This window comes from Pleuronectes platessa, chromosome 17 (assembly GCF_947347685.1).
Source record: "Pleuronectes platessa chromosome 17, fPlePla1.1, whole genome shotgun sequence".
In the NCBI taxonomy this organism is placed as follows: Eukaryota; Metazoa; Chordata; class Actinopteri; order Pleuronectiformes; family Pleuronectidae; genus Pleuronectes; species Pleuronectes platessa.
The window spans coordinates 18,527,429-18,541,824 of record NC_070642.1 but is presented as its reverse complement, the minus strand read 5'-3'; the positions used below and the strand labels follow the sequence as shown (position 1 = coordinate 18,541,824).

At 42.2% G+C, this 14,396-nt stretch overlaps 1 protein-coding gene across 1 annotated transcript; it reads left to right on the top strand.

Moving 5' to 3' along the window:
• Positions 1 to 219: 219 nt before the first annotated feature.
• Positions 220 to 8,682, top strand: LOC128460359 (single-minded homolog 1-like). Its single transcript, XM_053445527.1, has 11 exons — positions 220 to 394; positions 2,349 to 2,431; positions 2,532 to 2,621; positions 2,713 to 2,818; positions 3,288 to 3,373; positions 3,654 to 3,853; positions 3,982 to 4,088; positions 4,266 to 4,413; positions 6,911 to 7,067; positions 7,193 to 7,577; positions 7,940 to 8,682. Exons 1-11 carry the CDS (start codon positions 220 to 222, stop codon positions 8,680 to 8,682), a joined length of 2,280 nt encoding a protein of 759 aa, XP_053301502.1.
• Positions 8,683 to 14,396: the final 5,714 nt, after the last annotated feature.

Genomic DNA, 14,396 nt, shown 5'->3' with positions numbered 1-14,396 from the left:
TTAAACCACTGAATCCATCAGGAGGAGCTTTACCAGGGATTCTCTCACAATCTGGATTCGTTCATTGGTATTTATAGAGAGAAATAAAGATTTGTTTTTGAAGTTGAGAAGTACAATGAGAAGGAAGCAGACGGGCCAGAGGAGCGAGTGGAGCTTCTGACGGGAAGGACCGAGTCGAGCGAGAACGAGCTGCAGGGGGGAAATTAAAAAGGCTGCGAGATGAAGGAGAAATCCAAAACGGCCGCAAGGACTAGACGGGAAAAGGAGAACAGTGAATTTTACGAGCTGGCCAAAATGTTGCCTCTACCGTCCGCCATCACCTCCCAGCTGGACAAGGCCTCCATCATCAGACTCACCACCAGTTACCTGAAGATGAGGATAGTTTTCCCTCAGGGTGAGCGACTGGTCCACGAACACGCCACTGCACTTCCACCATCTTTTAACTTTGTAACATTTTTTCTTCTCTGCATGGAATTCAGTTTACCAGGGATACACTGCATTCAGTCATATTTATTTTTAACTTTATGCAGCCCAAAATATTATCATAACTCAAATAGTTTATTATATATTAAATTATGAATTAAATATTATATATAATGTTAAATTAAATAAAAAATCATATGCATAAATCGGGATTATTATTAAATTCAGATGACAAAATCTGACAAATATTATTTTAAATACAAACTACATAAAAGGCAAATAACCTGTTCCCATAATAGCATCACTACTCAATGAGTCAGTGTGATTTTCTGGTAAAATACCACAACAGAAATATTCATATATATATTTTAGTTGAGTCTTGCTACTCTGTGTAGTAGTGGAAATAATAACAATTGTAATAATAATATAATAGTCATTGAATCTTGCAACAAGTATGAATTCGTGCAAACACAGAAATATAAATCATATTATTCATGTTAATAATAATAGCTAAATTCTTTGGATATAGGTTTATAAAATATAGAATAAAATATTTAAAGTCCTGTTGTTTCAATACCCGTGCTGCAAGGCTCATTTGAATCTACACACAAATATTACAGGAATATAATAGCGACTCCTCGTCGAACTACAGGGCGTCTTTTCAAATGGATTATGATGCGTGTTTTAATTCGCTGTGTCCAGAGGAGACAATCTGCCTCCATCTTTTTACACAGGTCTCTGCAGGCTCCTCCGTCTGCGTGACTGAGAACAAGATGTAGCAATTAGTAAAAAGGCCCTGCAAGGCTTCTAATCACCTAAAGCCATGTGAGCAGGAGGCACACACACACAGAGAGACACACACAGACACACACACATAAAGGGAAAATGCTCTCCCAGGAAGCCAGATCACAAGCCCAGGTTTTTGCTACATGTACAGTATAGTTATAATAACACACAGGTCATGACATGCAACATAAAACACTAATAAAACACACCAGAATCAATTTATATAGATATAATTAAACATAAAGACACATTTTGCATCTGTAGGATTTATGACACGGTTTTATCCCTCAGCAGAAATACACTATTTCTGCATTCTCTCATATGAGGGCATGGTAATACTCTACATGTCCGTATAAGCAGAGACCTATTTTTATTTTCAATCAGGCTGCAGCAGGGGAGCCGGATCACTCATTTACTGATGATGCCTGAGCTCCAGCACATTTCTAATGAAGCCGAATGAATTTCACCGAGGGACACAGGCGACCTGCTTTGTTCCACTTACACTGAAAAACCATGGCCTACACTGGGAGAGGTTCACTGGATCCACACATCCAAAGATGGAGGATATCTGAGCAGTGACATATGGAAGAGGTTGTTTTTTAAATAGCGTAGAAAACAACAATTGCTATAAGTGGGAGAACAACAACAATAATATTCACAATAGCACGAGTATTAATTTATAATATTTTATTAAATTCCTGTCATCTCTTCAGAGCCCATAAAGTAATTTATACAGGCTATAGTACGAACAGTAAAAGGGACAGTGGCAATGCCTCAACACTAAATAATCTAATAAAATAAAGTCTGTGATATATACATGTGATCAAATATAATTAAATAATATAAAAATTTAACAAAAGAGCTATAAAATAAGAGCATGAATGCAGACTGGTATATATGGCTTGAGATTGTGTATGTTTCTATGTGTGTGACACAAACAAGGTACTGTCTTTGCCAATATAGGTTGAATTTAATAATAATAAATAATAATAATAAAATGCTGTCTATTTATAAAACCAAATAATCTTTACCAAAGTTTTATCCTCGATTTTGTGCATTATTAATAACAACAAGATGAAACGTTGATTGTAATGTGCAGCTCAGCAGTGAAACATTATGATGTGTGTGTGTGTGTGCAGGTCTGGGGGAGGCCTGGGGTCACACCAGTCGAACAAGATCTCACGACAACATAGGTCGAGAGCTGGGGTCTCATTTGCTGCAGGTACATTCATATCTCCAGTTTTATTCATCATCTATAACGGGGAGGGGGTTGGGGGGTGGTGCAGGGTGGTCGTGACTGAACACGTGTCGTTTATTTACAGACGTTGGACGGATTCATCTTTGTAGTGGCCCCGGATGGAAAGATCATGTACATCTCGGAGACGGCGTCGGTGCATCTAGGACTGTCTCAGGTCCGTCCGTGCAATTTAACGTTATTATCATTAGTAGTAGTAGTCGTCGTGTCTCTGCATGTCTGTTATTCTGATAATTAAATCTCCACAGGTAGAGTTGACTGGGAACAGTATTTATGAATACGTCCATCCTGCCGACCACGATGAGATGACCGCTGTGCTCACTCCTCACCAGCCCTACTCCCCCCTCGCCCACGGTAAAAACACTTTTTGGCCGCTGACGCAGACCCGTGTCGACGTGTTGCGGATTTTATTGCAACTCGCTGCGCTGCAGGACGAAGCTAAAAATAAATGCCACGGATTATTCATTTTTAAATCAACATTACACTGATATTGTTATAATAATGTCACACGTGGGAATTGTATATAACATGCACAAATTCGTGCGTTTGACATTGGAGAGAAACGCACTAAAGATTCCTGCAGGAAGCATTTGGAAACCAGAAAAATCGCTTTATACGTTTCAATGCTATTATTTATTTAATGCAATGCTAAATAATACCTTTATTTTGTAGTAATTGCTCGTATTTGAAACGAACATGTGCGTCATATAGGCTTAATGACGCGTCTCTATTTTACTATGCACACAAAGCGTCTGTGCGTCTTTTAGGCAAATGCGACTATCTGATTGGATTCTTGTTTATATTCGTTTTTTTCCTCCTGCAGAATATGAAATGGAGCGATCTTTCTTTCTGCGGATGAAATGTGTGCTGGCAAAGAGAAACGCAGGCCTCACCAGCGGTGGATACAAGGTAGGCGGTGAGGTTTTGTCACTGTGTTTAATTGACTTAGTGTTAATTAAGAAATGAATTAAAGTGCAATTAATAGATTAGTTAACAATTGTATAATAATGTCAATTTAAATATTTTGCCATCTGTACTTTGTATAAATATTAGAAGAAATATTATATTACTATAATATCCAAATTTTAAAATTTGGTAGCTATCTTTAACATTATTTTGTGCACATTGCTTCTGCAGTATAAATTGTTATGTATCATATATTCTCACATGTCTCTGTGCTTCATCCCAGGTGATCCACTGCAGTGGCTACCTGAAGATCCGTCAGTACAGTCTGGACATGTCACCTTTCGAGAGCTGCTACCAGAACGTGGGACTGGTCGCTGTGGGCCACTCTCTGCCGCCCAGCGCCGTGACGGAGATCAAACTGCACAGCAACATGTTCATGTTCAGAGCCAGTCTGGACATGAAGCTCATCTTCCTGGACTCCAGGTACACTGAAAGTCCAGGTGGACAAAATACCAGCAAAATACAATCAGCTTTTTCTCCTGCAGGAAAATTTTCAAATATCCCTGAATTGCAAGTATATTTGTTAACATCCCTCCTTAATTCCTCTCCAGGGTTGCCGAGCTGACGGGTTATGAGCCCCAGGACCTAATAGAGAAAACTCTGTACCATCATGTCCACAGCTGTGACACCTTCCACCTCCGCTGTGCTCACCACCTCTGTGAGTTAGCAGCCTCCTCCATTATTCCTCTTACAACAGACCCTTTTTTTCTCTGCTCTGGGACCGGCTGCAGCCACCACATGCAGACAATCACACACACACACAGACACACACAAACAGGCATCGCGTTAAATACGCTAATCTCTGTTTTCTCTCCGTTTCTTTCATCTCCCTCAGTGCTGGTAAAAGGCCAAGTCACCACTAAGTATTATCGTTTCCTGGCCAAGCACGGTGGCTGGGTCTGGGTCCAGAGTTACGCCACAATCGTCCACAACAGCCGATCCTCGAGGCCTCACTGTATCGTCAGTGTCAACTACGTCCTCACGTGAGTCCCACTGTAAAGCCACAGATGTTTGCATGCATGCATATAAAACTATTTTATTTGAAATTCCACTTTCCAGATATTAAGTCATTACCATTTGTTGCATTTTGGACAAAACCCCCCTGAAATTACAGTGACGCAAGAATCACAACACAAGGTTTACAGGGTTTTGTGTTTGTGGTCTAAACGGAGCTGCATTTTTCATGTGTTTGCCGAGGGAGCAGCGTTGAATATTTAACTAGATTAGGTACAATCATATCATAGACTCTCGTGATCCACGCTCGAAGCTCACTCAATGATGTGATGGGTCTTTGTCTCTCGGAGAAATCCTTCACTTTATCCCTCTGCAGCCTCTCTGTACAAATCCACCGAATGCGGCGGTGGCGGCTGCAGGGCTCAGGCAGTTGTGTGTTATGAGAGCACAAAGCACACTAGGGCCCTTTGAGACAAGACAAGACAAACATCACGGTTCAACCCCATCAAAAAACCTCTACTGTCACCATCGATCCGCAGTCCGAGGGAAGCTAAATCGATCAAACGGTGAACTAGGAATCAATAGCCATCTCATAGCTGTAGCACATGTTGTATTTTCCTTGTTAGGCTGGGTTGATCCAAAGCTTGTGTGTGTGTGTGTGTGTGTGTGAGAGAGAGTGAAAGAGATGGTGTGTTTGTGCAAGTCTCTGTACGTGCATGCATGCATATGGCAGCACTTCAAATATTGATTTCTTCAATGCAGTAAGGAGAAAACAAAGTGACTGCATTAAAATTACAGTGAATTTCCAAACGCAGCATTAGGTCTAACAGAGGTTTTCAAACGCTCATACACACACACACACAAAGACACAATAACAACACCAATAACAAATAAAAAAGTACATCAAAAAACAAACCAGTGTGATTCAATCACCGCGCCCCGACCACATTTTTAGCCAAACAAGAATCCATTAATAAATCATGTTTGGAGCTGGGCTGGTGGCGCTCTGACATTGACCCTGAGGTGGAATTCAGCCAACACAGCTGAGTTTGCACAAAGGCCCAACATTATTGGCTCAGACAGAAGTCAGCCAGGGCACAGATAGGATGCAGAACCAGCCCCCGCAACTATACCTGCAAGAGCAAATAGCACTCACACTGTGTACTGGCTATCCAAACACGGCCTTTCCCCTGAGGTGTTGTACATAAAGAATGGGTCATATTTAGAGTCATATTAAAGAGGCTGGCTGCGCAGGGTCAGGGATGGGCCACAGGGTTTAAAATGCCAGGCAGCTGCTATTACATACTGTTGATGTGATAAGTTAAGAATAGGCTCATGTTTGCTGAACACTTGACACAGGAGCCTTTTCACTCCCTCGACAGTGTCACTTGGACCGAGTTCAGCCGCGGGACAGTGGGTTAAGATGTCAAAGATGATGCACATGCTGCACTCACGTACACGAGTAAGAAGAGCGTCTGCGTTGAAGGAAACTGTAATTCAACTTAAAGTCGCTCAAGGAGGAGATTCAGTGCAGAGATAGTGTGTGTGTGGGTGGGTGTGTGTGCGTCTGTTTGCACATTTTCTTGTGTTGCCTTCTGGCACCGTTCTGGACGAAAATAATTATTAACTTTCTTCAGGTTACCTGTTATTTATCTCAGAAGGGGGAGGGCTCAATCTCTGGAAGTTATCTGTATATAGGTTTTCACTTCTCAGAGTCTTGACACCATTCAGGCCATCAGAAGTTTGTTTGTAAAACAAGTCTGTTCTGCAATCTCTATTCAATATTGGCCAAGACGTCTGCTGCAGAGTAATCACTGATTAGGCACAATACAACCACAATGACTGTACATCGGATTATGAGGGGAGAAAAAATGCCTGAAGGTTTGAAAAGTTCTCAGGTGAACAAGCGGCGAAAATAATGTACAACACAAGTTAGATTTGTTACGGTATGAAAAAAAACAAGGTCTTTACAGCAATGCTAGCAGGTTGCACATAATGTTAGCTTCAGCATGCTCCCACTTTCACAATGATAATGCTATTATGCCCATTTGTAGCAGGTATTATGTGCATCATCTTAGTTTAGCAGTTAGCATGTGAATGTTTTGGATATAAGCAAAGAACACGATAACAGCTGATGGTAATATCTTTGGTGCTAAAACAAATGTTTTGAATCTATCCTTGTTTGAATGGGACATGTACAGTATGAGCTGATTTCATCCTGCAAATAGTTTTCAGGATATTTAATTAAAAACTCTAAACGTCAACCTTGTGGTCGTGCTGGGGAGATATAAGAGGATCATCAAAGTCTGTGTGCTTTATGCTTTTGAGACCACAAATCTGTCCTGGAAATCCATCCAGTAGTTGAGTTATTTAAGTTTTGACAAACGCGGTGGACCAACTAAAATTGCTAGCCAAGATGGATTTTTTTTTTTAGCTACTGGCAGGACTTAAATGTCCCAACTTGGATAAATATAGGCTAAACATTTTTATTCTTATCTGTAACATATATTTTGTTTTTGTCAAAAGGGACACTGAGTACAAGGGTATGCAGCTGTCCTTGGACCAGATGAGCCCGACCAAGCCGGCATTCCCCTACGCCAACAGTCACACTGAAGACAGGAAGAGCACCAAGTCACGTCTGCCCCCGGCGAAGGCCAAGGCCAGAGTGTCCCCCTACCCACAGGTAATAAACAGCCTGTTTTGCAGAGCTAAATTCAGAAAAGAGACTCGGCACAAGCCCAATTGTTAGAAAGCTCATCAAATCACAAACTCACGGAACTGTGATTTTCTTGTTTCTCTCTCCAGCAGTTTTCAGCTTTCAATCCAGAGCGCTCGGAGTCAGACCAAGACAGCCAATGGGGAGGAAGCCCTCTGACTGACTCCGCATCTCCTCAGCTGTTGGATCCCGGTGAGGCGACCGAGACGTCTTGTGCCTACCGACTGTATCCAGACTCAGGCTCCCTGTGCTATGGCCTTGGCTTATCCGAAGAAGATCTCGCCCATGCCCAAGCACATCCGCACACCACCACCTGTGACCGCGTGCGATGCCAGAGCAGCCGATACTTCCTAGGAACCCCCCAGTCAGGAAGAGAGGTTTGGTGGGATGCCACACGCTCCGTTCTCTCGCTGCCGAAACCCTCGGTGGAAAACAACGAAGCCTACGAAATCACATCGTACCATGGAGCCCTTCATGGTGAGGTGTTAGGGTTGAGACCACAACCATCTGTCTCTGCAAATAGTTCTGGCCTGGCTTCTCCTGGTAGCTGTATTTCCAAATGTTATTATGAGACATGCTAAGTTGTTTACGGCGTCCCTTGCCAGGGTGCCGATTGCTACCATCTGTTCAAAAATTGCCTGCAATTGAAAGCCAAGTTATTTCACATTTCACATCCTCAAAACAGCGAAACAACCCCCACTGAGTTTCTGCCAAGACATCCAGTCAGATTCTATATGCATGTAAAGCAGAATTGTGCAGAGCTATACAGAGTCATGGTTTGAGGCACATCAAATATATGAGTGTAATTTATTATTTTATTAATTCAACTCTCCTCACAGGTCGGGGTCACTGGGATGAAGACAGTGTAGTGAGTTCACCTGATGGAGGCGGGTCAACCAGCGATTCAGGTGAGCGTTACCACGGTGAGCACTTTAGGGCAAGCCCCCGAGAGCCGAGCAAGATGGAGACCCTGATTCGTGCCACGCAGCAGATGATCAAAGAGGAAGAGAGCCGTCTGCACCAACACAAGGCGCCGCTGGACGTCTCGGGCCTCGCCAAAGCTCACAGCCCATGCTTCAACTCCTCATTACCCCACCACTCCCAGCTCAACATGCCCAGTGTGGTGTGCCGAGGCCCCGGGGCACCCAGCATCGACCTCCCCTCTGAGCGCCTACATCACCGGGACGGCATCAAAGTGCTTGGCCCCCATGACAATGACGAGAACACGACCAGTCCCGCTTCTTTATCTCGTCTCAGCAGCCCCAGCTCTGATGGGATGCCCAGGTCGGGCCTCTCCCTCACCAAAGACTACATGGCGACTGATCTGTCCCCCCACCATTCACAGCCCCAGGGGAGCCCGCTGATCTACCCGACCCAGGAGAGGCAGCCGTTGGACAGACAAGCAGCCTACGCTTTGACTGGGTACTCCCTGGAGCACCTGTATGACCCGGAGAACCTGCGGAGTTACTCGGGATTGGCCTGCGGAGGAGTCCAGTATGACGTGGCATCTCACGTGAGGATGCAGGCAGAGCAGATGCAGGGACACAAAGCCACCTCAGTTATCATAACCAACGGGAGCTGACGATATCGGTTGCAGACAGATTTTGTTCTCTAAATGAGGATATTAAATGAAGGTGGTGCTGTGTGCACATTGAACACTGGCCAGGGGCTTGATGGGAAAGACGAGACAATAAAAAAAAGACTAAGGACACCCATTGGGTCCATGCGCCCTCTCTGGCTAAGTCAGTGCAATTTCTGTTTTCCTCCAGCCTGTGTATCATGACATTCTCCCTCTCCGTCATCAGAGGACGATTTCCCAAGACTCTAAAGGACTCGTGTTTAAGAACTAATATTTGTAACGCAACCTGGCACTGGGCGGAGGTTTGCTCCATTACATAGGAATACAGTACTACTCTAATGGCAGTGAATTCCCCTACTTGCGAAGGCGACCCAAGTTTTGAATCTGGTTAAACATCAAGCCGGTGTTTCTGTTTCAAATGTCTTACGCATCGTTGGCCATGTGAGTTAATCTGTCCAGGACACGATTTCCAAAGGCCGTAAGCAAATGTGTTGTTCCATCGCCCCTTCACCTGAAAACTCCATTGCACAGAGCGTAATGTTTGACATATGAAGTGCATCATGGGAAATGGCGAGAAATTCGCTATTGTTAGGTGTCAGTGTTTCCTGGTATTTATTTGTCAGTGGGCTATTTTCTGTTTGTGTCATTTCTTCCTGTCCAAGTAGAAACTTTACCGGTGGCATTAAATTAGATTTGGTGTTTGGATGACACCGACATTAGACTAGATAGAAAGAATCTAGTGGAAAAACAGAAAGAAGGAAAAAGGCCTCTGATATGTAAAAGTGTAAATTATGCGGGACAACTTTAAACTGTTTTAACGTGTTTGTGAAACGCCCTCACTTAGAGCACGAAGAGATCACAAAACCAATGTGTAATCTCCCCCGTGACCTCTAAACAAAGATATTGTATGTATTGATTTACAGCTGTGGCTCAAATGATATTGTTTACATATCAGAGTATGATTTTTTTTTTTCTGTTTTTACTTTAAGCTTTACCCGACATAATAGGATATGTAGAGTAAGCTGTACATTTTTTTTTATTCTGCTTCACATGCAATTGAAAACCATCTGTTTTTGTATCGTCATGAGGGCCTAAGGGATAAAAATGATTGATACCAACTTATCTAAAAATACGTTGAATGTCTTTAGTTTCTTATTTAATTTATGATGTAAATATCATCACACAATGAACCTTTGGACTAGGAGTGGCAAGATTATTTATTAATTGGTTAAAAAGTCTTAAATCTGAATACTGTTGCAAACGAGTAACTTGTCTGTTGAGTTTTTTTGTCCGTCAACTGTCCGACATCACAAATAATGTTGCTATATAGATATCAAAGATATATATTGTTCACGAATAATAAATATTCACAACTTTGCACAATAATGCAAATTAAGCATAAACATACATGGGACATGAATATACATATATATAACTCGGAGGAATCATTTATCCTTGAAAGTAATTTCCCTCAACATCCTTCACAGTAAACACTAAATTACTGAGTACATATTTCACACTAACGTCTCTGAGGCTGGAACTGTTTCCCGTTGGCCAAGCATCTGATACCAGATGGTAGTGACGAGGATGCTATTCACAGCAGGTTTTTATTTATACATAGAAATGTCCAGACAGGCAACAATCTTCTTCTGCATGAATTCTACTTTTGAATGAGGTTTTCAGATTCTTAGCTACCAGTTCGCTCACCACAAAGCTCGTCTACATAACACTGGCTCTGTCAGAGTGCGGTTGTGTGAGAGCTGCTCGTTTGCCTCCAAACTGCGTCAGAGAACGTGAACTTTATCCAGGAGCGTCGTCCGAACAATTCACCCAGTATAACATGGATAATTGGCCTTTTTTATCACCGCAACCGAAAGTAGCTCATCTTTTACACACAAAAATAATCATTCCACATTTACTGGGCTTTTCCTGACAGTCACATGTAGCCGCTCCTGATTGAGTTCCATTCACCCTGTTCTTGACCCGGCAGGGATCCAGTTGGACCACCCTGAAGGTGAAGGTCGTCCACTCCTTTATTTTATCGCAGAAAAAAAATCATTGCTGAAGATGACAATTTTTATATTTTAATGTTGTATATAATATGAATTATCTTACAAGCTTGATAAAGTAATGTGTCATGGGGCATATATATATATATATATATATATATATATATATATATATATATATATATATATATTATCACTGATAAGGATACTATGATGGTCAGTTATTTCCACCTAACGCCAGGTAGGCCATTGGATTAGGTCAATCCAATACAGGGCCATAGCACACTCGGCTATTTAGCAAGCATAGAAAAAATCATGATATACATATATAGGCTAAAAATATTGAAATATATAGACAATCATTTCTGATAATGGCCATGAAAGTTTAATTTGACATTTGATAAAAACAATAGTAAATGAAAACAAGTGTAAATCCTTAAAGAACAGGCCTAGAGTTAGACTTTATTTTACTCACTCCCCATTAAAAGACCAAAACTGGTGATGCAGAGATATAAATCTTCAAAAACAAGCCACAAATAAATAATTTAATTTGTGAAAAGGGTAATTTCTTTAAACTGCTGGTCACTGTAGTTTTATAGCAAACATGTTGACATAATTTATGGCAGCAAGATGTTGAATGTTGGTGTTGACTTAAACTACATTGGCCAAGGTTTTTCCAATGCAACAACGAAGGTGTTCATCAAGGTTATATCAGACTTTAGATACACAAACTAAATGTTGCAGACATATGGGACTTACCGATAAGAAAAACATAAAATTTCAAAAGCATTATCCTTGTTCTTTTAAAAAATCCCTGACAAGTGGATTCACAGAGGCCGTAATCCCAAACGTCTAGAGGAAGAAATTAATACAAATCACTACAACAGCAAACTACTGTGACTACTGAGCTGACACATTCTCAATGCACTTGCAGCAACACGTTCCTTCTGTCGGCGCAGCTGAACTCGCACATTTAGCTGCTCTGACCTCCGCTCTCAGGCAATTTCTCTGCCATGTATGTTAATGTATGCGAGTAATTCCCATGTAGCTGGAGAGCCGGCCTGCGCGCCTGTCGGGGCTGAGCGGGACCTGGACGCGGTCTGGCCCTGGACGCACACCTCCCATCATTCACCGGGTGACATGAGCATGTGATGGTCTGCCAGATATCACCGCTGCTGTCATTCCAGGAGGTAGAGCTACTACACCAGTCTGCTGTTGACATCACTGAGGTCTGGGAAGTGTGCGTGTGTGTTTATTGGTGAGTTACTTCAAAAATAAGAAGCCTATTTTTTTCCCTTCTTCTAAACACTGGGGCTTTTTCCTGATGTGCCCTGGAGGCTTTCACGTGCAGCCAAAGTCTGGGCCCTTTGCCCAGACTTTGCACACTTGCATGAGCCTGGACACTCACCCCTCCTCACCCCTCCTCACCCCTCCTCACCCTTCCACCCTGGATGCTTTCTGTCCCTCAGTCCTACAGAGAGAAACAGGCCTAGAAATCATTATACAGAGGATCCGCGGTGGAAGAAGCAAATCTAGAAATACCACTTTGTACAAATACCCTGTTCCAAATAAAGGTCTTGAATTCACTACTTTCAGTAAAAAGTAAAAGTATTTAAGCAAAAGGAAACAGTTATAACTTCCACTGAGGAAGATTACACAAATATTACTGGATGGACTTCCATCTAACTTGGAGTTTATTTTGGATCTGGATCAGTGGGCGAATGCAGGATATTTTTACCTTTAACTTTGTGAGCGTTTTTGGGGCATTTTCACAATGCCAAAAGATCTTGAATAAAATAAAAATAAATCAGGCATGTTAACAGGACTAGTATTTATGAGTGTGTGCAATTTGTTGTGAATCCTGATTAAACTCTGGCTGTAGTGAATTGAAATGTGACAAAAGAGGCCTTGGCAGATGTACGCAATCATTGCATGACTACAAATATGTGTAAAGCAGAACTGTTATGTTGTAACTCATGAAGGTGGAGCTAAACGAAACTGGTATTATTAGTGGTTCTATTAATGATTACATGGAATCAGTCACTAGATCTGTGCAGATCAGTTGTTTTAACAACGTTCAGGTTGCAAGGTTAAAGCCCTCTGAAATGTAGCAGAGTAGAAGTGTAAAGTCTCACAAAATGGAAAAACTTTAGTAAAATACTTTCAAATTCCAAGTACAGTATTTTAGCAAAATAATGTCTTAGTATGCAGCACTGCCACAGAGTAAAAAACTAAATTTGGAGGAGAGAGAGACCTTCAACAACAGCTGAGGAGTGATTTGATTCCAGAAGTAAATGGAGGATCGCCGATTCTAGAAACGGAATAATTTCAATCAGGAATAAAACAAAGGATTGTGTGATGTCACTGCTCGAACAGATGTGTATTGTTAATCACTTCCTTACTCTCAGGAACCCCTCACGACGAACCACGGCGCTGCAAAATTAAAGCATTTGCAGTTAATCTTACCCCCATACGCTACTGAAAACAAAAAAACATGCAGCGTTAACCGTCTGAGGAGACAAAGATGTCGGACGTGTCATGCGGTCGAAATCTATACAGAGGTAAACTGTAGAACCAACAGATCCCAGAGTTTTTACCACTGCAGCGAAGGAGAGACGGATCCTAACCTCACAGGCGACCACAGAGTGCGGGGGTGCAGGTGGCGGAGGCTCAGAATAGCCCCCGAATGTCTGTTTGATTGATTTCAGGCCCGGGATTGAGGCACGATTGCATATTCATACATCAGTTAAAGTGTTCCTGGGCTAGTGCCTCCATAATTCAACCTGGCACTTAGCGAAGAGTCATCCTTATGAAGCGGCTTCAGACCAGAGCAGAGGAAAATGTTTCAACATGTTTTCTGCTCGTGCATACTTTACGACCTCTCCGCTCGCGAACTGACATCGTATAATTGTTTAATTCCTCGCTGTCTCTCACGTCTCCAGATATTCCGCTACAGAGCTGCAGCCTTTGGATGGTCTGCTCATAAAACTAAAAAAAGACAGCAAAGTGAGAAATCAGGGGAATATTGAGCCGTGCACAACAAGCCTTTTCCATGCAGCCATCAACAACCAGTCAACCAGGGGCAGGACCAGTTCAGGACCTGGGAAAATCACTGGACCAGGGCACTTAGTGACACCTCGACAGCAGAGCTCACCGCACCACGACACATTTAGATGTTCTGATTGGGTGGACCGGGATATTGAGGTCACCTGGTCGATCTGATTGGCTGAGCCGGGAGACTGGGGTCAGTTTGCAAAGTGGGGAGGAAATGGGGTTTCTGTTTATTGCAAAGCACCCGAGATAGAAATCCTAATCACAGGCCAAGTTAAAATCTTGATATTATCTTGATGTGTTGCAATTTCTTTACTCCTGGTAATTATATAATGTGTTTAATTAACTTTAGGCTTCATACTAAGATTATAAAAACAACTAGACCTTACTTGATCCAAAATGTTTCCAACAATGTTCAAACACAGACAAATCTCCAATTTTATTCAAGGTCATTTCATTCTAGTTGGCATTTATATCACATCCTGTTTACGTGTGGCTTTGCCTGTCTCTGCAATAAATTCAAATGATTAATGGAAATCACCCTGTTAGCCAGTTGGCCAGTTGATTCCCTTCCACTCTTTGTATTGGTCACTCGTAGTGGATCAGGACTATTCGTCGCCATTTTTCTAACGCAAGGAGAACTTTACTACATTTTCC

Excerpts from the sequence above, each read along its gene's own strand:
- LOC128460359 (XM_053445527.1), top strand. The coding sequence starts at position 220 with ATGAAGGAGAAATCCAAAACGGCCGCAAGGACTAGACGGGAAAAGGAG. Across the intron at positions 2,819-3,287 it reads CTACTCCCCCCTCGCCCACG|AATATGAAATGGAGCGATCT; the intron begins GTAAAAACACTT and ends TTCCTCCTGCAG. Across the intron at positions 4,414-6,910 it reads AGTGTCAACTACGTCCTCAC|GGACACTGAGTACAAGGGTA; the intron begins GTGAGTCCCACT and ends TTTTGTCAAAAG.